Source organism: Schistocerca gregaria, chromosome 7, assembly GCF_023897955.1.
Source record: "Schistocerca gregaria isolate iqSchGreg1 chromosome 7, iqSchGreg1.2, whole genome shotgun sequence".
NCBI lineage: Eukaryota > Metazoa > Arthropoda > Insecta > Orthoptera > Acrididae > Schistocerca > Schistocerca gregaria.
The window spans coordinates 391,883,498-391,910,254 of record NC_064926.1 but is presented as its reverse complement, the minus strand read 5'-3'; the positions used below and the strand labels follow the sequence as shown (position 1 = coordinate 391,910,254).

The 26,757-nt window shown below is 40.1% G+C and overlaps 1 protein-coding gene across 1 annotated transcript in view; it reads right to left on the bottom strand.

Moving 5' to 3' along the window:
* The window catches only part of LOC126281572 (uncharacterized), a 146,213-nt gene extending 119,505 nt beyond the window's left edge, over positions 1-26,708 (bottom strand). The window contains exon 1 of the mRNA XM_049980645.1: positions 26,357-26,708. Within this exon, the coding sequence (XP_049836602.1) occupies positions 26,357-26,439 (83 nt within the window). The 5' untranslated portion in view covers positions 26,440-26,708. The remainder of the gene's footprint in view (positions 1-26,356) is intronic.
* Positions 26,709-26,757: the final 49 nt, after the last annotated feature.

Genomic DNA, 26,757 nt, shown 5'->3' with positions numbered 1-26,757 from the left:
GAAAAGATTTAAGTATGTCTTCCATTTCTGTATGCAGCCTGTCAATCAAAGGTGTTTGGGTTTGAAAATGTTGCATAAATGACTGACCAGTTCTGCAGACAAAATAATAAAATGAATTTTTACTTTCAGGGGAGGTTTCTTTTAAAGAATTCACAATGGCACTGTACAATTTGGACTAAACAGTAGCAGAATTCTTTTTCAGAGGTATGTGGTTCAGAAATTTATATTGAATACCATAACACCATTCCAAAATTCTATTGGCTGAAGGTCCTAAAAGAAGCCACCTTGTGATTAATCCACCTTGTGGTTGTATGCCTAAAAAAACTGTGTGCAATGTTAAACTTAGACTGAATTCCTTCAAATTCTTCGCAGTTAACAGGCCAACTATCAAAATGATGGTAAACATTGACCAGAAATTTGGGTGCTTCTTCCCCTAAACACCCCAAAGCCTTGACAAAGGCATTATACATTGTACAAATGTTACAAGTTCCAATGTTTGTAAGTTGACTGCCTCGAGTCTCCTGGACATAAAAACCTAAACACTTTTTATTGGCATTAGCTGTGTCTGATCCCAGCTTAAGGCATTTACTTAGGGACATATTGACTTCAAAAAGTGCTTTACAAAATTTCTGATTTAATATTTCATCCTCTGATGATTTGCCCGCAAAGGAAGTTCATGGGTGACACATTGTTATGCAACACTCACTCTCTGATAAAAATTTAATGTTTTCTGTAATTCTTTTGTTAGTTTCATCAGAACTGTGTGTAATATCTTGAACATGTTGCTTCTAACATATGTTACCGGACATACGGTGCCATTTCACCAGTTATTAGGTATCTCATTTTCTTAAGCAAAAGTGAAAACTGTTCAGGTACACTATACGGGCATATTATCTTAAAAACATACCAAATACTATTTGACAAATCCACACAGGAACTGGAAATTACTGATTTCATTACCAGTACTCAAATCAATTTAGCAGTGGTTGTATCATCCTTGGTACTTAACATCCATACTGTCAGCACATGTACTTGACTTGAAGGTTGTGTCTGATCAAAAGTTCTAAACGTAACTGATGTGGTCCACATTTAACTTCAAAGCTATGCTTTGCTAAAAGTGAGTGGTAAAAATTGCATGAAAACCTTGTGCCTCAAAATTAATAGAGCAACTACACACACTGCAAAATAGTTCACTTTCATGAACTTTTTCCAACAAGCAGAGACTTTACTTTTCAAACTTTCTAACTTTTCAAGCCAGTCACTGAGAAATTTGCATTTTCCCCATCTCACAGTGTAGGCAGGTCAGTTGGTAAATCACCTGGGTGCTATCACTTGTGGCTCTGCCTTTGATCGTGTCTGCCTTCCACGTTACAGGACTGGAGCAGGTGGTGGTGGGAGGGTGCATGTGCATGAGACAGGTCTTACACCGGGAGTGGTTACAATGGTAATAGCCAGAGGGTAGGGAAGGTGGTTTGTGGATTTCATAGGGATGAACCAAGAGGTTACAAAGGTTAGGTGGATGGCAGAAAGACATTCTTGGTGGAGTGGGGAGGGTTTCATGAAGGATGGATCTCATTTCAGGGCAGGATTTGAGGAAGTCGTATCCCGGCTGGAGAGCCCCTTCAGAGTCTGATCCAGTCCCGGAAAGTATCCTGTCACAAGTGGGGCACTTTTGGAGTTCTTCTGTGGGAGGTTCTGGGTTTGAGGGGATGAGGAAGTGGCTCTAGCTATTTGCTTCTGTACCAGGTCATGAGGGTAGTTGCGGGATGCGAAGCTGTTTTCAGGTTATTGGTGTAATGGTTCAGGGATTCAGACTAGAGCATATTTGTTTGCCACGAAGACCTAAGCTGTACGGAAGCGCCCGTTTGATATGGAATGGGTGGCAGCTGTCGAAACGGAGGTGCTGTTGCTTGTTGGTGGGTTTGATGTGGACAGATGTGTGAAGCTGGCCATTGGACAGATGGAGGTCAACGTCAAGGAAAGTGGCATGGGATTTGGAGTAGGACCAGGTGAATCTGATGGAACCAAAGGAGCTGAGGTTGGAGAGGAAATTCTGGAGTTCGTCTTCACTGTGATTCCAGATCACAAAGATGTCATCAATAAATCTGTAACAAACTTTGGTTTGGCAGGCTTGGGTAACCAAGAAGGCTTCCTCTAAGCGACCCATAAATTGGTTGGCGTACGAGGGGGCCATCCTGATACCCATGGCTGTTCCCTTTAATTGCTGGTATGTCTGGCCTTCAAAAGTGAAGAAGTTGTGGGTTAGGATGAAGCTGGCTAAGGTAATGAGGAAAGAGGTTTTAGGTAGGGTAGCAGGTGATCAGCGTGAAAGGAAATGCTCCATCGCAGCGAGGCCCTGGACCTGCGGGATATTTGTGTATAAGGAAGTGGCATCAATGGTTACAAGGATGGTTTCCGGAGGTAACAAGAGGCTGTTCACTGATGATAGTGTCGTATACAAAAAAGGTCACACTGCTAGAAACTAGTAGCAAAATACTAGAAGATCTGTAGAGAATCAGCACTTGGTGTAGGGATTGGCAGTGGACCTTCTACAAATACATCTACATGGGTACATTTAAGTGCCTGGTAGAGGGTTCATCAAACCACCTTCACAATAATTCTCTATTATTCCAATCTCTTACAGCTTGAGGAAAAAAAGAACACCTATATCTTTCCATGCAAGCTCTGATTTCCCTTATTTTATTATAATGATCATATCTCCCTATGTAGGTCAGCATCAATAATATATTTTCGCATTCGGAAGAGGAAGTTGGTGATTGAAATTTTGTGAGGAAATGCTGCTACAGGAAAAAACGCCTTGTTTTAATGATGACCACCCCAAATCCTGTATCATTTCAGTGACACTCTCTCCCCTATTTTGCGAGTATACAAAATGTGCTGCCCTTCTTTTAACTTTCTCAACGTACTCCATCAGTCCTATCTGGTAAGGATCCCACATCACGCAGTAGTATTCTAAAAGAGGATGGATAAACGTAGTGTAGGCAGTCTCTTTAGTGCATATGTTACATTCACTATAACACAGTCTTCGGTTAGCCTTCCCCACAACATTTTGTATGCGTTCCTTCCTATTTAAGTTGTTCATAACTGTAATTCCTAGGTATTTAGTTGAATTTATGGCCTTTAGATTTGACTGATTTATCATATAATCGAAGATTAATGGATTCTTTTTAGCACTCATATGGATGGCCTCACTCTTTTTGTTATTTAGGGTCAATTTTTGCACCATATAGATATCTTTTCTAAATCATCTTGCAATTTGTTTTGATTTTCTGATGACTTTACTAGTCGATAAACAACAGCATCATCTGCAAATGACCCAAGACAGCTTCTCAGATTGTCTCCTAAATCATTTATATAGACTCCTAAATCATTTATATAGATAGGAGCAGCAAAGGGCCAATAACACTACCTTGGGGAATGCCACAGATTACTTCTGTTTTATTTAATGATGTTCTGTCAATTACTACAAACTGTGACATCAAAATAATCAAATTTAATCTACAGTGCATAAATAGCTGAAAGTACTCTATGATTCGTATGTACACAGAGCTACTTGAAATAGAATGACCACATAAAATTAATCACAAGATAGGCAGATCCAGACTGAGATTCACCAGAAGAAAGCTTAAGAAGTGTAGCCCATACACAAAGGAGGCAATTAAAAACAATGAAATGGACAGCCAATAAGAGGCAAGTCCAGGAAAGAAGATTGGCAAATCAATAAAATAATTGTCTTCTAACATACTAAAAGCTTTGACCTAAGAGCTTAGGTAGCAGGGAAGACAAAACACAAAATCGTAAAACACATGCCACATTCAGCTCATTGTTGTTGTTGTTGTTGTGGTCTTCAGTCCTGAGACTGGTTTGATGCAGCTCTCCATGCTACTCTATCCTGTGCAAGCTTCTTCATCTCCCAGTACCTACTGCAGCCTACATCCTTCTGAATCAGCTTAGTGTATTCATCTCTTGCTCTAAAGTGGCCGTTTTAATCAATAATGTACCATTACAAAGCATTTTTATTGACTTCAGACCACTTGTAACCTTTCTGGATGTAGAATGGGAACATTATAGCAAATGTGCTCACCAGCGACCCACCTGATCCACTGGCATCAGTTTTTGAATTAATAGGCTCCACATTCATCTCACGAACAGTTAGGGAATGGATGTCCACCCAGACAGAGCCCCGCTTGCCTGAGTAAGCCTTGTACAATGGAGGTGCGGCAGGTTTCCAAGGATTCACCCACTTACAACTGTGCTGCCTCAGTAGCCATGCATCCCATCAGTGCACAGAAGGGGGTTTTAGAGATGTTTCTACCATCCTCATGACCCAGGTTAAGCCAAGATCCCTGACCCCAGTGACACACTACATTCCACCGCCACACAGCCCGGTGGTCATTCAACTAGGCCCAGAAGTTACAATGACAGAGACTTGGTGGCGCTCACCGCTCCCCACGTCAGGGAACCCGGGTTTTCCAGGCCTGTAGCCAGCCTAAATAAAGCCACTATGTCAGTCAGGAAAATATCCGCTACATATGAAATAGCATTTTTTACAGAAACATTTGTAAACTGGAACACTACATCAAAGCTGACAAGAACATCACTTGGCCTGACATTAATCTCCTTCAGTTTTTCAATAAAATGCACAGAGTTTTTTAATGAAATCAACAGTTCTACCAAGATTTGGCTTCTGTACCTTTGGTAGGCTGTATAATAGAGTATGGATAAACTTCTGTTTCTGTTCTGCAGGCATGGTTGTTTTTTAGTATCCAAAGATAAAGAATATTGCTTTACCAGTTGATTGGTGATTCTCAAAGGTTTTGTTGTAGGAGCATTCTGGAGCTTTTTATACGTAATGAGATGTAAAAGATCACTAATCTTCTTGTGGCAATCTTTTTCATTGTCAGCTTTAAGTACAATGAAGCTCTTATCTGCAGTGATCTCTCTCAGCACCTTCCTTTCTGCTCGACACAAATTACCCTTATGCAGCTTTGGATCAAGTAATTAGTAGAAATTCTTCCTTGACATACAAGGGGTTGTCAAGGAGAAACTTTTTTCATTTTACTTTCAAATTTTACTTTGCTGCTTGTCAGAGACTTTATACCACTGAGTAAACGGCCAACAATTTTTGTTGCAGCATTGTGCACCCCCTTCTGTCCTTAAATACAAACTTAGTGTGGAGAAATGAATATAATTTTTCCTTCTGGTATTTTAACTATGCACATCATTGTTCCTTTGAACCGCAGTGAATTATTTACAACAAACTTCATGGGGGAATAAACATACAGTGAAGCAGTAGTCAGAATCCACAACTCCATAAACAGATGTCACCAAGATGAATGTGGGTGAGTGCCACATATTAATCTTACAGCATGTTTTTGAGCAATGAACACTATCTTTCTATAAGAAGAGTTTCCAGAACATTATTCCATATCACATTTTTGAATGAAAATATTTAAAATATGTTAACTTACTGAATTGTCTCTTTGGTAATCAAGTAATGCACAAAACCAATCCAAATAACTCAAATATGGCTTTATTTGTAAACCTATGGACAATAACAGAAATAAGTATCTCGTGATGCCAAACAAATTAAACGAATCATACAGAGGGTGCAACATGAGCAATATAAGGAACAACTGATGTAGACAGTGCGAACGAGACTGTGCTGTTTGCAAGCTCTCTACAGGTGGCCTCTAGTGGCTGGCCTGCACCGATACATTTGGCGATTGACTTAAGCACATAAGCATGGTGACGCTACACTTGGCGCACTCACCCTCACATATACTAGTAGCAGGATACCGTACATCTTTCCGTCATGCGAAGACGGCACCCAGGCACAGGAGGAGACACCAACAACCCGACGAGAGACACATCTATCAGATCCGGAGCAGGAGTAGCCGGGGCTGATGACGAAGACGGCATGATGTGCCAGGTGGGCACTGGAGCACAGGACCAGAACACACAGAGATGCGGGCACGCCCGAACGTAGTGAGCCTGCGTGGTGCCCGATGACAGCACTGGTGAAGAGGGTGTTCTTGCCATCTCTGCATCATTATCAGCAGGTAGGTCCCAGTGCAGAGGAGACAGGTCTAGATCCAGCGACAACAATGGCTGAAGCGATGACGGTGAGGAGATCGATGGAGGTGGCCTGACTGGAACAGCAGGCTGCGGCAACAGATCTCAGGCCTGCGCCGGGAAGCTGGGGCCCAGACTGCAGCCAATGGGATGGGGACACCTCCACAGCAGGCACCAATGGGCTCAAGGTGGAAGGCGGAATGGCTGGCTGCATCGACGGAGGCTGCACCCGTGAACCGGCAGCTTCCAGCAGCGAATGGAGGTGCAATTGATTAATGTGGCACGCCACCGGCCTATCAGAAGTACAGACATCACAAAGACAGTGTCCCCAGCAGTGGACAACAGTGGCTGGTATCCACTTGGGCCAGAGATAAATTCTGGTGGCCGCACCAGTGATCCCGGTGCGAAGCGGCCGGATGATCCCGATGGCAGCAGGTGTGGCGCAGCCCACAGAAGGTGGATGATGATGGCGATGTCTGGTTTGTGGGGCACTCAACAGTGCGGTTATCAGTGGCCAAACAAATTCCCAATCTTTACACAGTCCAATCACGCCACTTTCAAGGATAATGATGAAATGATGAGGACAACACAACCACCCAGTCCTCAGGCGAAGAAAATCCCTAACCTGGTTGGGAGTCGAACTTGGAACCCTGTGATGTAGAGGTAGCAACACTAGCAGAAGTTGGAGGAGTGTGCCTGGCTGCTGGCCGTGAAGCAACTAAGCCGGGCCTCACTTTCCCCATAGGCACGAAGTGATAGGTGCTCAGAAAACAGAATGGCACCTTCTGCCAAAGAATCCACAACCAACTTTTTCATTTGGGACTTGAAAAAATTCACCAGTTGTTCTGCTTCACCATTTGATTGAGGGTGGAATGGTGGAGCTGTAACATGACTACTGCCAGGAACAAAACAGTTGGAAGGTGTGAGAAATGAACTAAGGCTCATTATCAGAAAGTAAGGTATAAGGCAACACTTAATAGAAAAAAACCCTTAAAAAGTGTATGAATTGTGACCTCAACTGATGTTGACAAACACCAGAAAATGCAAGAAAAGTGGGAAAATGCATCCACAACCGAGAGCCTATAGGTATCCAAGAAGGGATACACAAAGTCTACATGAATGGTTGCCCATGTCTGGCATGGAGCAGGCCAAAGGGACAGAGGTTCCCTGGGATGTGCCGAGGTATGCTGCTCACAAGCTGCGACCAAATGGACAATCTCGCTGGGCAAAAAACATGTCTCCTAGCTATCAGTTTAGTGCACGAAACTCCCTAATGGAGAAGACACAGAACCACGAATTGCTGGAGTGACTAGTCTGGGACAGTGGTCTTCTGTGGACAACAACAAAACACCATCAAAAATAGAGATGTGATATCGTAAGGAAAAATTGTTATCCAGGGTTCCAAAGCCCAACCTGGTGGTCTATCTGGCCAGGCTTGTTGGACAAACTGAACCACCTAGCAGAGAACCAGGTTGGCAGCGATGGCAGCTGCTATGTGTGAGCTTGTAATTGAGAAACTCTTGACCACAGCCTGCGTTTCAGTATCAAGATGGAAGCAATGCAATTCTTCAAGACCAAAGTCTGGATGAGGACCCACAAGAAGGCAGGACAATGTGTCCACACTGGTATGTTTGGACGTAGGTTGAGAATTGGATTTCATAATTGTAGCAAGCGTTGTAGGCAGTGTACTGCCTTGTCAGGCAAGGAAGTGTGAGGGTTAAATGAGAAAACCCAGGGTTTGCAGTCAGTAATAAGGTGAAACTTAGAGCCATACAAATGAACTTGAAATTTCTGGAGAGCATAGACTATGGCAATAGCCTGTTTCTCAACCTGAGAGTATGGCTGCTGGTCTGGAACAATAAATTTAGAGGTGAAAGCAGCAGGTTGTTCAGAGCCATCGGCATATTGGTATGCTAGGACCACGCCAAGGTCATACTGTGAGGCAACAGTTGCCAAAACTACATGCTGGTCTGCAGAGAATGCAGCTAAACAAGAGGTCAAGAGCAGTTTGGGTTTCAACATTTGAAAAGCACATTCTCAATCTGGGCTCCAGCAAAAAAGGTACATTCCTGCATAGCAAGGCATACAACGGGTGGTTCAATGTTGCCGCCTCCAGCAGGAATTTATGTTAGTGGACTATCTCCCTAGGAAGGGCTGAAGCTCTTTTGTGGACGAGGGGTGAGGCTTCGACATAATAGGGGAGAAGTGATATGGTAGAGGGCGAACCCCATCCCATGAGTCCTCGAACCCAAAATAAACAACAGAAGGTTGAAAAAACTATGATTTCTTGAGGTTAAACCATAAGCCTGTGGACTGTAAGAGAAAACAAAGTGCACAAATTTTTCAAATGGCTGGTCATGGAGGAGTATGACAACAATAACATTCAGATAATTAATGAAACCCGGAACAGGCATACTCAATTGCTCTAAAAATCAGTGGAAAATAGCAGGGGCTCTAGCCACACCAAAAGAAAGATGCATATATTGATGGAGACTAAAAGGGGTATTCAAAACCAGAACTTGCTGAGACCCTTCATAAACAGGAACCTGCAGATATGCTTTAGATAAATCAGTTTTAGAAAAGTACTGGCCTTCCGATATTTTTGCCAAGAGTTCCTCCTGGTGTTGGAGAGGATATGTATCCATGATCGACTGCCTGTTGACAGATGTACTAAAGTTGCCACAGAGGCGCAGTTTCCTCAAAAGTTACCGAATTACAAACAGTGGAAACAACCATTTACTAGCCATAACAGGTTGCACACCTTTTACCTTAAAAAAACACATCCAAAAACTCCTCACATTGTTGCCAACTGAAAACATGGTACCTGCCTGGACACAAGCTGAACTGCAACAGTGATAAAAAATCCAAATGCCTGAAATGCATCCATCCTGAAAAAGTTCTAGACACTGGCATCACTAACATCCAAAAACATAATGGAGTGAACCACTGGCAGATTCCGTAAATTGTCCCAACAGCGCAATGTTATGTTTGTTATATAGATCAGCTTCCCACGTGACCGGTGTCAATGGCAGCAAACCTAAACCCACATAGGTTTCAGAATTCAATAACTTCATTGTGGTACTTGTGTTCATCTTTAGCCAGAACCCTTGGCAAAAAACACTTAACTCGATAAACAATTTGGGAAAAGTCACAAGCATTGGAGTCACATAGTTTACGTTCATGTCCATATCCTAAGCAACCTTCAGTGAACGACACATGGAGGCAATGTGGCCTTTCTTCTTGCAAGCATTACACGTAGTCCAGCACTTAGGGCATGTGGAATGTTCATGCTGGACAAAACAGAAAAGACAAGATGTAAAAAGAGAATGCTGATGCTGGCACTGTGGCAGTTGTGACTGTTTCAGTCGGCCTTGGTCTGCTCGGCAGTGGGCCAGCATGTTTACCATCACCACTATCACTTGGTCGAGCAAAACATCTGTCATTCTAGTGGGCACTTCTTATAACACTACTGCCACATCACCTCATGCTTCAATTTGGTGACTCAATGCCTGAGGAACTTCAAAAGATTGTGCTATTTGCAAAACTTCTGCCAACAGGGGGGTTTTCACAGAGTAAAGCATTCTGGTACACTTCCTTGTTCAGATCATTGTGTCACACACTACAGAGTCTGCATAAGCATCATTATGGGCATCAGTACTGAACTGACAGTTACGGCTAAGCCATGAAGTTCAGCTGCCCAGGCCCTGTATGACTGGTTTGGCTTCTTGCGGCATTAATTTGTGCTGCTATGACATGCATTAATTTGCGCTGCTATAACGTGTGTTTGTTAGTGTTGCTAGTTGGACAATAAAGTGCACATGTGATCAAATTTAAGAGCTGCCAGTTCTCGTAAAGGGGCAAGCTGACATAGTAATTGATACACCTTAGGTGGGATCCACGAGAGGGATAAGGCTCTGCACAAATTCCATGTCTGTCACACTGAAAGCCAAAAAAAATGCTGTCTGAGTCTTTTTTCATAAGCTTCCCAATCCTTGGTTGAATCATCAGATGGAGGAAAAGTGAGTGGAGAGCCCAATGGAACAGTACCCTGTCTGTTAATGAAAGCCGACAAATTGATCACAGCCGAAGAAAGCTGTTCAACTGAGGCTGGCTGCACGGCGTCCATAATGACTTAACTTAATGAAACCGCAATTAAAGACTGCACAAGCAGAAACCACTCCAAACTCGTCATCGATCATGTAGTAACCAAGTAAAACACAAAACCAATCAAAGTAACACAAATATGGTTTATTCATAAACATATGAACAATAACAAAATAAGCCTCTCATGACTCCACATGTAACAAGACAAAAGAATCATACAAAAGGTGCAATATAAGTGATACACATAACAACTGATATGAGTGGTACAAACTAAAACAACATAGTGAGGGTGACACAGCGCTGCCCACACATATATAGGCATGAGTCGCTGGTAAATGGTGTGGCAGTGACCATACTCTGTGCACGCTTCCTACAGGTGGTCTCTAGTGGCCAACATGTGTTTATACAGCTGTGGTTAAGTACAGTACACACACACACACACACACACACACACACACACACACAGAGCAACACTACACATGGCGCACTGACACACACACACACACACACACACACACACACACACACACACACACACACTACCAGCAGTTCTTTTAGGAGTTCCAAAATGTGTTTTTCCAATTTAAATTCTCATCAATATGGACACCTAAGAATGTAGAAGTGTCCACTTAATTTATTATTTCCTCACCTTGTGTTACACTTTACATTGGTGTAGTACACCTAGATGTGCAGAACTGAATATGTTGTGTCTTTTTAAAATTGAGGGTGAGACCATTCACAGAAAACCAATCAATGATACTTTTCTGAACTTTGTTTACCATTTCTTCTGGTTCTGTATGTATGCTTGGATTGATTACAATACTAGAGTCATCTGCAAACAGAACTAATTCTGCTTGTTGTATATTAGAAGTAGATCGTTTACATGTTGATGAACAATAGTGGACATGAGATTGAGTCTTGGGGTACGGCATATGTAATTTCTGCCCTGTCAGAATTACATCCTGGGGCTATATTGATCGAATTACTACATAAAACTTTCTGCGCCCTCTTAGCTATATATCTATTGGTTGGCTATATCAACTATTCCATAAAACTTCAATTATCTAACAGGATACTTGATTCACAGAGTCAAATGCATTAGATAGGTTGCAGCAGTAAATACCAACCGGCAACATGAAATGGAACAAGCATAGAAAGATGGTAGTTGGAAGGTGGATGACCAACTTCTGTTTATTGGGCAAATTTGGGAAAGTGTAGTTCATCTATAAAAGAAACAGTGTATAGAAAACTAGTTAACACATTCTTGTGTACTTCTGAGTGTTTCAGATCTCCACCAGATCAGATTAAAGGAGGACATTGAAGCAATTCAGTCGCATGTTGCTAGATTTGTTACCATAAGGTTTGATCAACACATGATTATCATGGAGATGCTTCATGAGCTCAAATGATAAAGTTTTCTTAACTGAAGATCAAAGCAAGAAAATATCTGCTTGCCCAGTAACAAATGCTCTCTTTGATCATGATGCACAGTTAGTTAGGATAAATAACACAGTGTCTTAGAGTGTGGATAATCAGTGGAAATCAGTTAGAATATCTAATGACTCCAGGACAAATGTTTGTTAAGAATAGTTTAGAGGAGATGACACAGGATATAATTTAAAATGAACCAAATTTTAACACAAAATTTAATCTATTCCGCGATAAACTCATATAATTATTTGAAAATCAGAAAGAACACTAAACAGCCATGTAATAAACCATGGATCACTAGAGGGATTAAAGTAACTTGTGAAAAGAAAAGGGAAATGAAACTTTTGGCAAGAACAAGTAGGGATCCTGTAGTAGTTCCACACCACAAAAATTACTTAAAATTACTAAGCAAGTTTATTAAAAAGTCAAGGAACACACATAATGTCAGAAATCAGTACTTCCGACAAAAGACTTAAGGTTGTACAGAATGTAGTAAACCAAGAGACAGGACAACCAGACACAGAACAAGACAACATCACCACTGAACTGAACAGAACAGAAGGGCTATAACTGATGAGTCACAGGTAAAAAATTAATTTAATAATAATGTCTTACATATAGCAGAAATATAGTTCAACAGCAAAACGACAACAGTATACTGAAAACGTATCTCTCATAAAATTAAATCATATGAATGTATCACCACCAACTCCTTCTTCTGAAATTACGAAAATCATATATTCCCTCAAAACTCAAAGCTCATCTAGTTTTTATGGTGTTTCCAACAGAGTACTAAAGTTTTGTTCCCATGTAATAAGCCCAGTCTTATCCAAAACATGCGACGCATCACTAAATCACAGGATTTGTTTCAGAGGGACTGAAATACGCTGTTGTTAAACCCCTCTCATAAGAAAGGTGATAAGAGATATGTCAATAACTACTAACCTGTTTCACTACTGACATCATTCTCCAAAATTTTGGAGAAGGTGATGTATTCTAGAACAGTATGTCATTTTAGCAACAATAGTATCTTCAGAAAATATGGAAAGGACAGGCAAATGGGAACTGGAAGTGGAGTATTTGTCGCAGCATACAAGAAACTCAAATCTACCGCGATAGAAACTGAAGCTGCATGTAAGATTGTTTAGGCAAGACTCAGTATCAGGGGTGGGTGCAAAATGATAGTTAGATCCTTCTGTCACTCACCAGACTCATCTCCTGGTGTAACCAAAAACTTCAGAGAAAACCTTAGTTGACTTATATGTAAGTTCTGCAATCATTGGTGGAGACTTTAATCATTCAACAATCAATTGGGAACATTACAGTATTGTTAATGGTGTGTGTGACAAAATATACTGTGTCTTCTCTGAAAATTACCTAGAACTGATAGTTATGAACCCGACTCATGATCAAAATATATTGGATCTGTTGTTGTTGTGGTCTTCAGTCCTGAGACTGGTTTGATGCAGCTCTCCATGCTACTCTATCCTGTGCAAGCTTCTTCATCTCCCAGTACCTACTGCAATCTACATCCTTCTAAATCTGCTTAGTGTAGTCATCTCTTTGTCTCCCTCTATGGTTTTTACCCTCCACGCTGCCCTCCAATACTAAATTGGTGATCCCTTGATGCCTCAGAACATGTCCTACCAACCGATCCCTTCTTCTGGTCAAGTTGTGCCACAAACTCCTCTTCTCCCCAATCCTACTCAATATTTCCTCATTAGTTATGTGATCTACCTACCTAATCTTCAGCATTCTTCTGTAGCACCACATTTTGAAAGCTTCTATTCTCTTCTTATCCAAACTATTTATCGCCCATGTTTCACTTCCATACATGGCTACACTCCATACAAATACTTTCAGAAATGACTTCCTGACGCTTAAATCTATACTCAATGTTAACAAATTTCTCTTCTTCTTCTTTCTCTTTCCTTGCCATTGCCAGTCTACATTTTATATCCTCTCTACTTCGACCATCATCAGTTATTTTGCTCCCCAAATAGCAAAACTCCTTTAGTACTTTAAGTGTCTCATTTCCTAGTCTAATTCCCTCAGCATCAGTCGACTTAATTTGACTACATTCCATTATCTATTTGTTGATGTTCATCCTCCTTTCAAGACACTATCCACTCCGTTCAACTGCTCTTCCAAGTCCTTTGCTGTCTCAGACAGAATTACAATGTCATCGGCGAACCTCAAAGTTTTTATTTCTTCTCCATGGACTTTAATACCTACTCAGAATTTTTCTTTTGTTTCCTTCACTGCTTGCTCAATATACAGATTGAATAACATCGGGTAGAGACTGCAACCGTGTCTCACTTCCTTCCAAACCACTGCTTCCCTTTCATGCCCCTCGACTCTTATAACTGCCATCTGGTTTCTGTACAAATTGTAAATAGCCTTTTGCTCCCTGTATTTTACCCCTGCAACCTTCAGAATTTGAAAGAGAGTACTCCAGTCAACATTGTCAAAAGCTTTCTCTAAGTCTACAAATGCTAGAAACATAGGTTTGCCCTTCCTTAATCTAGCTTCTAAGATAAGTCGTAGGGTCAGTATTGCCTCACGTGTTCCAACATTTCTATGGAATACAAACTGATCTTCCCCGAGGTCGGCTTCTACTAGTTTTTCCATTCGTCTGTAAAGAATTTGCGTTAGTTTTTTGCAGCTGTGACTTATTAAACTGATAGTTCGGTAATTTTCACATCTGTCAGCACCTGCTTTCTTTGGGATTGGAATTATTATATTCTTCTTGAAGTTTGAGGGTATTTCACCTGTCTCATACATCTTGCTCACCAGCTGGTAGAGTTTTGTCATGACTGGCTCTCCCAAGGCCGTCAGTAGTTCTAATGGAATGTTGTCTACTCCGGGGGCCTTGTTTCGACTCAGGTCTTTCAGTGCTCTGTCAAACTCTTCACGCAGTATCGTATCTCCCATTTCATCTTCATCTACATCCTCTTCCATTTCCATAATATTGTCCTCAAGTACATCGCCCTTGTATAGACTCTCTATATACTCCCTCCACCTTTCTACTTTCCCTTCTTTGCTTAGAACTGGGTTTCCATCTGAGCTCTTGATGTTCGTACAAGTGGTTCTCTTATATTGGATTTAATGGCAACAAATAGACCTGACCTCTGTGAGAATGTCCACATTAAATCTAGTATCAGTGACCATGACGCACCTGTGGCAACAATGATTACCAAAGTACAAAGGACAACTAAAACAAGCAAATATATATATCTAAAAACAAAGATGATGTGACTTACCAAACGAAAGCACTGGCAGGTTGATAGATGCACAGACAAACACAAACATACACACAAAATTCAAGCTTTCGTAACCAACGGTTGCTTCATCAGGAAAGAGGTGGGTCCCGCAGTGATGGAGAAGATGTTGTTGAAAGACAGAGCCACTCATACCTCACCTGTCTTTCAACAACATCTTTGCCTCTGGACTTCCGCCTCAACTGACATCTCTGCCCAAACTCTTTGTGTTTACAAATGTCTGCTTGTGACTGTGTATGTGCGGATGGATATTTGTGTGTGTGCGCGAGTGTATACCTGTCCTTTTTTCCTCTTAAGGTAAGTCTTTCTGCTCCCGGGATTGGAATGACTCCTTATCCTCTCCCTTAAAACCCACATCCTTTCGTCTTTCCCTCTTCTTCCCTCTTTCCTAATGAAGCAACCGTTAGTTGCGAAAGCTTGAATTTTGTGTGTATGTTTGTGTATCTATCAACCTGCCAGCGCTTTGGTTTGGTAAGTCACATCGTGTTTGTTTTAGATATATTTTCCCAAAGTGGAATGTCTCCCTCTATTAGAAAGAAACTTCCACATGGGAAAAATATATTAAAAACAAAGATTCCAAGACTTACCAAGCGGGAAAGTGCCGGTAGATAGGCACAATGAATAAAACACACAAACACACACACAGAATTTCGAGCTTTCGCAACCGGCGGCTGCTTCGTCAGGAAAGATATATATATCTGTGTGTGTTCAATAAACTAGATAAAAAAATCAATGGTGTCATATCTCAATGAGGAGTTGACCATACGCACTGAATATATATGTACCCAGTAGAACAGGTCATAATGGGAGGGACCCTCCATGGTATACAGTCACTGTAAAGAAATTTCTAAGGAAACTGAGATTACTGCATAAGATACTTAAAACAAAGAATAGGACTATTGGCAGAGTGATGCTAAATGAAAGTCGTTTGGCTGTCAAGAGAGCAAAGCGTGAAGCCTTTTGTGACTACCGTAGCAGAATACTGTCAAATTATCTTTCAGAAAACCCAAAGAAATTCTAGTCGTATGTGAAGGCTCTTAGTGGCACCAAAGTTAGTGTCTAGTCCCTAGCGAATGAGACAGGAACTGAAACTGAGAACAGCAAAGCAAAATCTGAAATGCTCTGTTTTCAAAATTTCCTTTACAAAGCAAAACCATGAAAACCATCCCAATTTAATTCTCATACCACTGAAAAGATGAGTGAAATCAGTATTAGTGCCAGTGGTGGAATCAGTAGTAGTGCCAGTCTTGGTGATAAACAAGTGAAATCATTAAAGCTGAATAAACCTCAACAGCCCAATGATATCCCTTCAGATTCTGTATTGAACTTGTGGCTGTGTTAGCCCCTCCTAAAAATATTACCGATCACAGATCCCTGGAACAAAAAACCGTGCCTAGCTGTTGGAAGCCTGCACAGGTCACACCCATCTACAAGAATAGTAGTAGAAGCCATCCACAAAACTACCATCCAATATCCTTGACATCGATTTATTGTAGAATCTTATAACATATTCTGAGCTCAAACATAATGAGGTTTTTCGAAGAGAATGATCTCCTCAATGCCAACCCGCATTGATTTCAAAAACATTGATCACCTGAAGATGTAGAAGTAACTCCAGGTGTGCCCCAAGGTAGTGTTTTGGGACCCTTGCTATTCATATTGTATATTTATTACCTTGCAGACAGTATTAATAGAAAAATCAGGCTTTTTGCAGATGGTACAGTGATCTCTAATGAATTACTATAAGAAAGAAGCTGCATCCCATTGTACCAGTTCTTATGGTTTCTTCCTATTACATTCATATATGGAGCTCAGGAAGAATGATTGTTTGAATGCCTCAGTGCGGATTAGATTAGATTAGTTTCTCATTCCATAGATCCATACTGAGGAGATCCTCGTGGATGTGGAACATGTCACATCTAATCTAATCTATAGTGGAAAAAGTGTACTAACAGTTATGGGAATTATTTGTAAAATAATAAACAGCCTACTCACTTTTTTCTACCTGTCTCTTTTTCATTTCACTGCCCATTATATTTTGAAAATTTTGTATTCTAGTACATGTTTCATCACTTCTATGGTCGGTCTCCCCCCCCCCCCCCCCCCCCTCTCTCTCTCTCTCTTTCTAACACACACACACACACACACACACACACACACACACACACACACACACCATTTCACTCACGTGATTAGTATTACTCACTGCCATGCTCACTCAACCTTTTGTTCACTACTTCAATGTATTTTTCACATCTTAAATGCTCTTCTAACTAGTATGCCAGAAACTTCATACAAGATGTTTCTTCAATGGTACAGTCCCATAATTCTAGGATTATATTGTTTCCAAATTTTGCTCTTTCATCTCTAAAACTCACCCATACTGTTCTCATATATCTCACTGCCATTGTCTAAAACATGTTTCTGCTATTTCTGTCATCAAACAGACCTCCTTTACATCTGCTGCATTGTGTCTTTTGATGAAAAGACTAGTATGATTTGCATGCAGTAATGATTCTAATCTTATCCTCACATTCCCTGTGTAGGGTGTTGTATTATATCCCTAGAGAAGTATATCTCTAGAGTAATTAAAGCCGTTCTTGAAACTTTGTTAATAGACTTTCTCCGGATAGTGTCTGTCTTCAAGTGTCTTTCATTTCAGTTCCTTCAGTATCCCTGTAACACTCGCCCATGGATTAAACAAACCTAAGACCATTTGCTGCCCTTCTCTGTATATGATCAATATCCCCCGTTAATCCTATCTGGTACGGATCCCATACATAGCAATACTGTAGGATGGCTCACACCAGAGTGATTTGTAAACAATCTCTTTAGTAGACTAATTGCACTTACCCAGTATTCTACCAATAAACCAAAGTCCACCACCTGCTTTACCCATGACTTCGACCTCTCTAAGGCTTTTGACAGTGTGTATCACAGATTAATTGAAGTTTTACGAGATTGATGGTATAACCAATCAATTTAAAGTGTCATCAAACCAAAAGAATACAGAAAGTAGTACTTACTGATTCCAGTAACACAGTCCAGTGACATAACTCTGGGGAGAAATCATGTAATGGGGTTCCCCAAGGTTCACTCTTAGGTTCATTACTATTCCTCATACATGTAAACAATCTTCCATCTAATATACAACAAGCAAAATTAGTTATTTTTGCACATGATGTAGTATTATAATCAATCCAAGAACATGAACAGAAACAGAAGAAATGGTAAAAAAAAAATCTTGAAAGGACCATTGACTGTTTTTTGGTGAATGACCTCACCTTCCATTTTTAAAAAAAAGACACGACATTTTCAGTTCTGCACATGTAGGGGCATTGGGCCATGTGTAGACATGCCGGTAGACGTGGAAATCACAATTTGGGTTTCAGAAGTGTTGCTCTATCGAGAATGCCATTTACATATTCACTCACCACATTTTACAAATGTAACATATGCTGAGGGAACAATAAACAGAGTGGAAGCTTCAAAATTGTTAGTAGCCCATAATGATCACAATTTACAGAAAGTGCACATTTGGGAACTCCTAAAACAACTTAGTTCAGCCACATTTGCATTTAAAACCATTGCAAATCTTGGGGAGAGACATATCAGTAAGTTAGCATATTTCACATATCTTCATTTAGTAATGTCATGTGGTATAATGCTCTGGGGTAACTCATCTTAAAGAAAGAATGTCTTAATCGCACAAAAATGTGCTCTAAGAATACTATGTGATGCTCACCCATGATCTTCTTGTAGATATCTGTTTAAGGAGTTAGCATTCTGACTACTGCTTCGCAGTATATTTATTCCTCTATGAATTTTGTTGTTTAAATAATCCATTACAGTTCAGAAGGAACAATAATGTACATAATTACAACACAATAAAGAACCTTCATTAGTCCACATTAAGGATATCTCTAACACAAAAAGGGGTGCAATATGCTGCAACAAAAATTTTTGATCACTTACCCATTGATATAAAATGTCTGACAGACACAAAATAAAATATGAAAACAAACTGAAATAGCTTCTCCTTGACAACTCTTTATATTATGTAAAAGAATTTCTATTACTGTAATGTGTAAAAGATGGCAGGTAGGAAGTTCTAACTCACATAGATTAATAAGAAATGTTAATGAAAGAGCATCAATAGACAGTGGAACATTAAAACTTCAGTGAGGCAGAGAACCATGTGGCCAATCTACAAAAAACGATCTCTCTCAATAAATGCTAAATTTGGACATTACTCCTCCGTCATTAACCGTAAACAACACATGCAAGTAAAACACTATTCAGACTAAATACTCAACCAGCAACTGACAAATTGCAGACAGTTGATGGAAGAATACTCCAAACAAATATCAGTAAGAAACACCAAGTAAATGGGCAATGGAGACTTTTGCCCAATTCAGTAGTGTATAAAGAAAGTAAATCCATTATTGATACAATGGGGAAAAGAAGGATTGCATTTTTGTGCCACGTATCTCACCTACCAAATACTAGAATCCAGAAGCAACTTTTTGACTACTTCTGGGACAGTAAAACCAAAAACATTTGGTTTAAAGAAGTACAAAATGATCTGGATGAACTGAACATCACCACACACCAAATTCAACACAGAGAAAAGAAACTGCTTCTGAAGAACAAATACACATGGCTGACATTCAAACCATCAGAATGGAAGAAGTATGTCATATCTGCAGAAGAACGAGGAGCCAGATCACAACGAATGAAGAAGTTTTGGGAAACAAAGAAATTGCTGACTGCTAAGACCTAAACTTAATCATTGTAGACTCTGTTGTATTAGGTTTGATTTTAGTGCTCGAATGTGGGCATAAACTATGTACATAAATAAATAAGAAACAAATGAAAAATTGAAAAACTTAAAAATGTTCAGAATGTAACCATATGTACAAATTAATTTGTCATGCGAATGTAAAATACTCATTCTAAATCATTACGATCTATCATGCGAAATGAGCCATAGAACATGTAACTAACTAAATGGGAATCCCGGAGGGAAGACAACATTCTTTTCATGAAGTACTACTGAGAAAGTTTAGAGAACATGCTTTTATGAGTTGTGTGGAGGCATATAGACAGTTGTTTTTCCATCACTCTATTTGTGAGCAGAACAGGAACGGATATGACTAGTAGAGGTACAAGGTAACCTCCACTATGCATGATATGGTGGCTTGAGGAGTATGTATGCAGGTATAGATATGAATGTAGATGTAGAACCGGTAAAGAGAAGCTGAAAGGAGCAATGCTAGTCACAATTAAAACAGAAGAAGCCCTACAGCTGTTATTAAACTTAACAAGTGGAAATGTCAACACAGTCTTCAAGTAAAGTGCACACTTTCAATGACAAGGCCATTCATGGCTTGATGACAGAGACTGTAGTCATGCATAACACAAGAGAAGTGCCTGGTTACTAGCAACAGAAATGGGAATAACCACGGCATTGGTGAAGCCACACTACCATACTTGAAATAAATATGGTTGATTCTCTAGCTTTTTATAATACCTAGAACATGAATTTTATGAGATTTAAAAATTCGTTTGTCAGGGAAAGACTAATGTAGAAAACAGGAAAAAATAAATATACACAATTGCCAATGAGAAGGAAAAATCATTTCAAAATCTGGAGCAAAGAAAGAAAAAACAGATGACAAGATGTAACATTGAGTAAGTGTGTTATCATTGATGAATCACTGGATCCGTTACAAACACGAAACATCTACATGTGAGCACACACAGTTTAATAGGGAACAACAGCATAAAGAGAGTGGCAAATGCAATATTTGGAAAGATGTTGGAATAGTTCACTTCAAATGGTCCAATAGTAAATGTCAACATGGCACATATTAACTGAATCACTTGATACTGCTTTGCTGACTCACAACCAAACTGTCACCTTTCGGCATAATTTAGACCTTGTGCAGCCTAATTTAAAACTTGTGCTACACTAGTGACTGGGTTAAATGGCCATCCTGGTGTTTGCAGAACTTGGTAGACCGAAGTCTGGATGTCAGAGTACCACCATCCGAAGGAATGGATTGCAGTGGACTGGGGGAGTATGTGCCTGTTAGAAGCACAATGAAACATTAGAAAAACAGCATTGGAAAACCATTCATTTACTAGTGAAAGTACAGGATGATTCAGAAAGAAAGAACAAATTTCACTTGTTTGTTACAAACTATGAAAGATAAAAACACATAATGTGTGTCACTGGACAGAGGATAGTTCAAGGATTTATGTTTGAACAGATGCCACACCATACATTCAACATGAGCACCATGTGCTGCACCAGAAATGTCAAAACATGGTAGTCAGTTTCATTCCACATATGAAGCATGTATGTTTATTGAATCAAAAATTTCAATGTTGGATTTCTCAGCTCTTGAAGAGTAGCTGCCATTTGTGGGACAAAGACTTTGTCTTTTATAACATGGAAGGGCAAAAGCAATGAACAAGATCTTGTCCATCTCCTCAAATCCAGCATTTTGGGATGGCGTTGTTAAGATAACATAGTGTCTCAAGATGAACATTGCATCTCAAGGTGAAAGCAAGGTGGGATGCCATCATGTGTAAAAATGAAAGCACTGGAATATTCATGCCATTGAGGAAAACAATCAATATCGCAGCATGTCCAGGAATGACATTCCTGTCACAGTTTCCTCCACCAAAAAGAATGGTTCATAAAATTTGTGAACAGAAACAGTTCAAAACACAGCCAGTTTTTGTGAGTTTCTTTCATGTTCAACAAGTATGCCAGGACTTCGTGACACCACATATGACATTACGGTAGTTTACTTTACCCTGTAGATGAAATGCTGATTTGTCCTGAAAGATGAGTCATTTGGAAAAAGCGTCCTTTGCTATGCCCTGGAGAAGTGAAATGGAAAATTCGTACATTCTGTTATTGTCAGGGATGCACTTGCTGCAGTACCTGCAACTTGTAAGGCTTCATACGCAGATGTCATTTCAGGAGACACCACACTGTTATTTGAGGAAGTTGAAGTTCTGGGCCTACATATGTTGTGGACTTCCAAGGGCTCCATCTGAACACGTCAGATATATACTTATATGGATATGGTGTCTGTTCTTTCAGACATGTCTGAAAGAACAGACACCATTGATGACCTGCAGCTGTATAGAACAAAATTAGAATTATATTAATATCTTCAGCTGCTAACAGGCATTGATATATATATCAATGGGGACAGGCGAAAATGGGTGCCCTGACCAGGACTCGAACCCGGGATCTGCTGCTTATACGACAGATGCTCTATCCATCTGAGCCGAAGAGGGCACAGAGGATAGTGTGACTGCACGGACCATCTCGCGCACGCCTGTCGCAAGACCCACATTCTCAACTTGTTTGTCCACACACTACATTCATAGTGCCCCCTCCAACACACTCATTATTCGTGGAAGACATTCTTTCCAAGTCCCATAAGAGTTCGGGGAATATGCGTGCATCCACACAGAAGAAGGTCATGGCCAGTGTTGCCAGAACTATATACGTATATGGATATGGTGTCTGTTCTTTCGAACATGTCCAGAAGAACAGACACAATTGATGACCTGCAGCCGTCTAGAACGAAATTAGAATTATATTAATACCTTCAGCTGCTAACAGGTGTTATATATCCAGCGCGGACAGGTGAAAATGTGTGCCCAGACTGGGACTCGGACGATATGAATGTAGTGTGTGGACAAACAAGGTGAGAATGTGGGTCTCGAAGGGGGCATGTGCAAGATAGTCCCTGCAGTCGCGCTATCCTCTGTGCCCTCGGTGGCTCAGATAGATAGAGCGTCTGCCATGTAAGCAGTAGACCCCGGGTTCGAGCCCCGATCAGGGCACACATTTTCACCTGTCCCAGTTGATTTATATCAACGCCTGTTAGCAGCTGAAGGTATTAATATAATTCTAATTTCATGTCAGATATGCTCGACTGATGAGTTTTCTTCCCAATAAACTTCCAAGAATTCTGTAAGCCAGTCACAAATCTGCTTGTATAGACGTGGCTTCTTGCTCAATCAGCTGCAGAATGCACATTGAACTTGAACAATGGATTAACTTTCCACAAATTCGAACACACAAAACGATTTCTCTTGTGATGTAGTCACTATGCTGTTACAAACAAACAATAACAAAGCTGTGGCAAAACTTTTAACCATCCTCTATCCAGTGACATATGCAATGCATTTCTATCTTTCAAAGTTTGTCCAAACATCTGAAATCTATTCTTTCTTTTTGAATCATCTGGTAAATCTGCTGTTTTGTTGCCCTGGGATTCCAGAGCCCATAGGACATTAAAAGTCAAGGAAGGAGCTGCAATCAAAATACGGCAGCATGTAGACATAACAGTATGGCAAGCCACTGATTCACAAGGACTGTAACTATGGGTCAACTGGATTAGCAGCCCCAGGCAAAGGCAGTCAATGCAGGCATGAGCACACTAGTGACCCCTACCAGAAGTGGCAGTTCCCAAAAGCAGAGTTTATACAGAGCAGAGCCAGGCAGCAACAAGTTTCCCGCATAGGCGACCCAGACAGGAAACAGAGACCGCCAGAATGTAAAGTGACAGCAGCCGGAGTAGGCACTCTAAATGGCCAGCCAGTCTCATGGCATCAGCACCAGTGTCACAGATAGTAGCATCAGAGTTCCAAGTTGCACAACTGGTAGAATCATGCACTGATGTAGGTACTCCTTAAGAATGGTGGCTGGCAGACTGTGATATCCTGACTAAAAATGAGAGCTATTTATGCTGGCTTGGAGCATACTTGTTTTGCTACTGCACCAGTTCTGGTCACACAACTCAAAATGTATGTGATGCAACCAGGCCATCGTAGCTGCAGTGGCTCTGACTTTGTACTGTTGTCAATGTTTTTACACTTCTAGTCACCCTGTTTGGTGACAGCCTGAAGTAACCAACTTCGTATCGTAGTGCAGTTCGTGTTGATGCAGTGGCATTCTGACCTGACCTGATTAACCGGCCCACTGTGTTAGCCATGGGAGATGTCTTAATTTTTCCCAGCTGCACCAAATACACCATTGTCTCCAGTGTGACACTACAGATCGGTCTATCACCACAACCTACATTTCAAATACCAACTACCGATTCAAAACAGATATTGTCCGTTTTCTGTTCTCTTATTGTTTGCACACATATGACAGCTCATACATTCCTACACAACACACAAAATTGAGGAAAAAATACAAGTTAAATGTTGTGATAGGGGAATAATGGATGTAGAGTCCTCCAAATTCCTGGAATTACACATGGATAACAAGTTAAATTGGTCTGCAACACATTTGACATGTGTCAGAGATTGAATGCATTATTGCTTGATCAATGATAAGGGTGTCACCAAAGCTGCAGACATAGCTATTTCCACTCCATCATGTCTTAAGGCAAAATATTCTGGAGCAACCAACTAAATGTTAAAAAACTCTTTTACATACACAAGTGATCGGAATCACGTATGGGATTCACCTGCAGAGTTCATGTGGAAATTTATATAAAGTACTGACAATTCTCACCAAGACATCTTAATTCATTTTCCTCTTATACCTATGCCTTTGTTGCCAAGAATTGTAGACTGAACGAAATGAACAACATATAGCCTATCACAGTCATTACACCAGGAATAAGTTCAATATCCACAGGGAGTTAAAAACTCCATTCCTCAAATATAAAGGTGTATATGCTATTCTATCCAATAACGAAACCAGTATTACTGACCAAAATTAAAATAATAAAAAGATCAGATGCTTATGTTCCTTAAACATGATTATATTTCCTACAAAAATTTTATAACAAAGTGTAATCAATGTGAATTATGATGTAGTGCACCGTAAAATGTTAGTATGAATTTAATGTTAACGCCTATTTGTCTTTATAAATGGGGGTATTTTGTGTACTAACAATATGTGAGAGTAAGCAATGCAGAGCTATTGTAAATGTTGTACACATTCAACAACCTTGTGATTTATTCACTCATGGAGCCATGGCATAGCTCCATAAATTACATAAATAAAAAAATTAATATAAGTGTGGAGGTGATGCCAGGTTGCAATCCATCCTAAGGGAAGTTGCTCACAAAAACCTCAGGTACCCATTTTCTCACTAATATTAATTGGTCTGGGCCCACGTTGTTCGACTGCCTATGGCAATGAGGTGGTGTCTGAGCCTGCACTCTGTGCTTGCACACTAGTAAGATTTTGCTTCTGTGGAAGAATAAAATTAGTCCAGAATGAGAAGTTTGGAAGGTAGGAGACGAGGTACTGGCAGAAGTAAAGCTGTGAGTACGGGTGTGAGTCGTGCTTCGGTAGATCAGTTGGTAGAGCACTTGCCCGCGAAAGGCAAAGATCCCAAGTTCGAGTCTCGGTCGGGCACACAGTTTTAATCTGCCAGGAAGTTTCAATAAAATTAGTGTTATCATCATCCAATACTATAGGCACATACAACAAAGTTGCACAGTTTGGTCTCTTGTCAAAGCAATCTCACTATAGTCTTCAGTTTATCACTAAGAGCTTAGACTAACATCTTGTTTTGTTTTAGTCATTTAGCGGTATGGTACAAAAAGGAAGATCATTATGAATTGGCTTGTTGCATAATGAAACAGAGGTAATTAGCACGGTATAGGATGCGTGTTTATGACTGTTGGTTGGTCTGCTGGCTAGGCCTGTATGTAGACTCATAATTCAACATTTGTATTGTTGTTCTCAGAATCAATCACAGCCTTCTAATATGAATGGGAGATTTAAACAGACTCAGATGATTCCACAATTAACCTGGATGTGGGTTCTTTGAAATCATCTATTCAAATACACCACTTTCTGAGGTTGAAAGTGTCTTTTGACTGAGGCGCAAATCAGCGTTGTCTCTTGCACTGAGTGAATTTTTCATCTAGCAGTAAATCACCACTAAGCATTGATAAGCAAACAACAGAAAATCACTGGACTAAAAACCACTTCTCATGGTGTTCTTAAAAACTACCTGTCATGTGTTTTTTCCCAGAAATTTTCATCTTAATACAGGACATGGGAAAGCTAGTGTACAGAGTAAAAGTGCGATGGTTTGATTAATGTGTTGTTTTTTGTCACTCAAGTAATAGGACTGTGGAGTATTACATCAAGTATATTTAAAACACTATTAACACTAATTAAAAATCAGTACCGAAGATGATAGAAAAATAATGACAACCAGTCCAGCAAATAACGTAGATTTATGGCTATACCAAAAATGGCTGAGCCACTAATTCCATACCCGAAAAAAAGCAACTCACTATCTATTTTACATACAACAATTCGCGAACTGACATCAGACTTTCATTGTGTTAATATAATTGACAGTCAGTCAAAGCTGAAATACGACGTATAAACAAGAAATTAGGAATGAATGCAATGACTATACGTAATTTACCATCGATGTAATTTTCGCTGAAATTCTTCTACTGAGGGCCCAGTCTTCGTCCCAGAACGAATATTGCAACTACTTTGTGCCATTATTTGATACCACAGAATGTATCACATTTAGTGAATTGAAAACTAGAATATTTTAAATTTTTGACCGAAAGCAGTGTTTGAATTTAAGCACTGTTTTTTTTTGTTTTGTTTTTTCCTTTAATGTCAACAGAAGTGCCGCCAACAGAATAGAAACGTAGAAATGAAATGAATGCAATCTGTGGTTGAACTAGTATGAAATTAAAAAGTCACGTTATGCTGAGCAGCTACAAGTTAATCTTGAATTAATACCCAATTAAATCATAACAAAACTGAAGACAGTAATATTGTTCTAAAAGTTAATATACATTAATTTTCGAC